This window comes from Capsaspora owczarzaki (genome assembly GCF_000151315.2).
Source record: "Capsaspora owczarzaki ATCC 30864 unplaced genomic scaffold supercont2.74, whole genome shotgun sequence".
Lineage (NCBI taxonomy): Eukaryota > Filasterea > Ministeriida > Capsasporidae > Capsaspora > Capsaspora owczarzaki.
This window is the reverse complement of record NW_011887365.1, coordinates 2,625-4,363: the sequence shown is the minus strand read 5'-3', so window position 1 is coordinate 4,363 and position 1,739 is coordinate 2,625. Positions and strand designations below refer to the sequence as shown.

At 56.1% G+C, this 1,739-nt stretch overlaps 1 protein-coding gene across 1 annotated transcript; it reads right to left on the bottom strand.

Annotated features, from left to right (window-relative positions):
* Window positions 1-888: 888 nt before the first annotated feature.
* CAOG_09233 (hypothetical protein) lies at window positions 889-1,651 on the bottom strand (the record flags this gene model as incomplete). Its single annotated transcript, XM_011272664.1, has 1 exon — window positions 889-1,651. A coding segment is annotated over one exon (763 nt), but the record flags the coding sequence as incomplete, so codon positions are not given.
* Between the last annotated feature and the right edge of the window lie 88 nt (window positions 1,652-1,739).

Sequence of the window (1,739 nt, the reverse complement as noted above, 5' to 3'; positions counted from 1 at the left end):
GGAAAAATTTTTCCTCCTTTTGCGCTTTCCTCCTTTTGCGCTGTCGAGCTGTTTTCAAGCTCTTCTGCCACGTTCTATGCCGCGAAACTTCAAAGACAAGTTTATCCATGTGTCAAAATTTAAAATCGAATGGGGTCAAGGATGCTGACACCTCTCAGGCGCCGCTGCTGTGAAAACAGTGGGGAGGACAGCACCACAATGACCCAAAGTACAACACCAAGCACACACAATCATACAAAACTTCACAAAAACTCTGGGTTTACAGCTGAATCAAACATTTCAAGCCGTCTAGCACGCACACACTCCTCCAGAGTGTACCTGAAGTCATCGTCATCCATCTCCTCAGGCTGGGCCTCAAACACGTCTGCATCGTCATCCCGACTCGTGTCGTAGCGTGAAAACCGTCGAATTGTGTCGCGCGCACGGATGGCCGCTGAGCGCCCTCCAGGCGGCCGCAGTTGAGGGGCAAAATGTTCAAACCAATCCTCTGTTGGTTGCGCTGGTTCCGTTTCCTGCGGGTCAGCCTCTGGCTCCAATCGAGGTCGTTTCCGACTGGCTGAACGTGCACCATCACTCGCATTCCCAAATGTGGGATCGGAATCAGCAAATGAAGGGGTAGTGTCGCCCCACGGATCTCGAGTACCGCGATTGCTGCGAGAAGGCGGGATGTAGTCGACAAACTACTATTGTTGGGTGTTGTACGCAGTCACCGCCGCCCTTGCGCTCTCGAATGCTTGACTGTCTTTGGCGCAAAAGGATCTTGCGACTTCTCGGGTAAGTGCAGCAGGAACACGATGCTTAGCTTTGGGCCGCCCCTTCACTCCAGACTTCTGCGTCGTGTCCACGAACTGGTCGCCAACGACGCTGCTGCGGATGCAGTTGCGTTACCTGGAAGAACGGTTGAGGCTGACGATGTTGATGCTGCTGCTGCTGCTGCTACTGCTGCTGCTGCTCGGTTGGCTTTGGCAGCAGCAGTTCGCTTTGCCTTGGCTTGGGCAGCTCGGGTAGATTTGGCAGCCTTACGAGTTGCACCACGCGTGCGCCGGGTATCTAATGAAAGAATCCCTCGCTGACCTGTCGCATTCCGCATGCTGTTGCTGCAATTGCGTGTGAGCTGGCGAACGAGGCTTTGCAACTCATCGCCCTGAGCCATGGTCTTGAGACGCTCGAGTCCTTTCTCGAACAGCTTGGAGAGCTCGTCCACCAGGTCGTCGGGACTGGCCACCGTCTCAACAAGTCCAGAGCTGTGCTCTGGAGCATCATCGGAGTTACGCGCAGAAGGTGACGCGCCGTGATTCGGATCGAGCTCGGCGGGGAGGTCCGAGGTGCGGTCAGCAGGTCCGTCTGCATCCGGGCCCGAGGGAAGGTGATCGTCTACGGCCATGTCAGAGGTGCGAGCAGGTCCGTCTGCATCAAGCTGATCGTCTACGGCCATGTCGGTTGCGCCAGTCGGCAGGGCATCATCGGCATAAGCAGTAGTGGCTGCGGACACAGCAGATTCGCTTGCAGGGTTGACGGGTGCTGAGCGGGACACGGGACACACTGGTGGCTCTTCGAAGAGAGAATGGATTTGAAGACGAAAGATCTCGATGCCTCCAAAGTGCCGCGCGACGGCACGGATATGGCTGCAAATGAAAGCGTGATCGTGCATGGCGCTGCAAAAGCGCCGCTCGACACCAACGACCACAACATCTGGGTACTGTTGCTTCAGCGCTTCGTGCAGCTGCTGCAAACCCTCA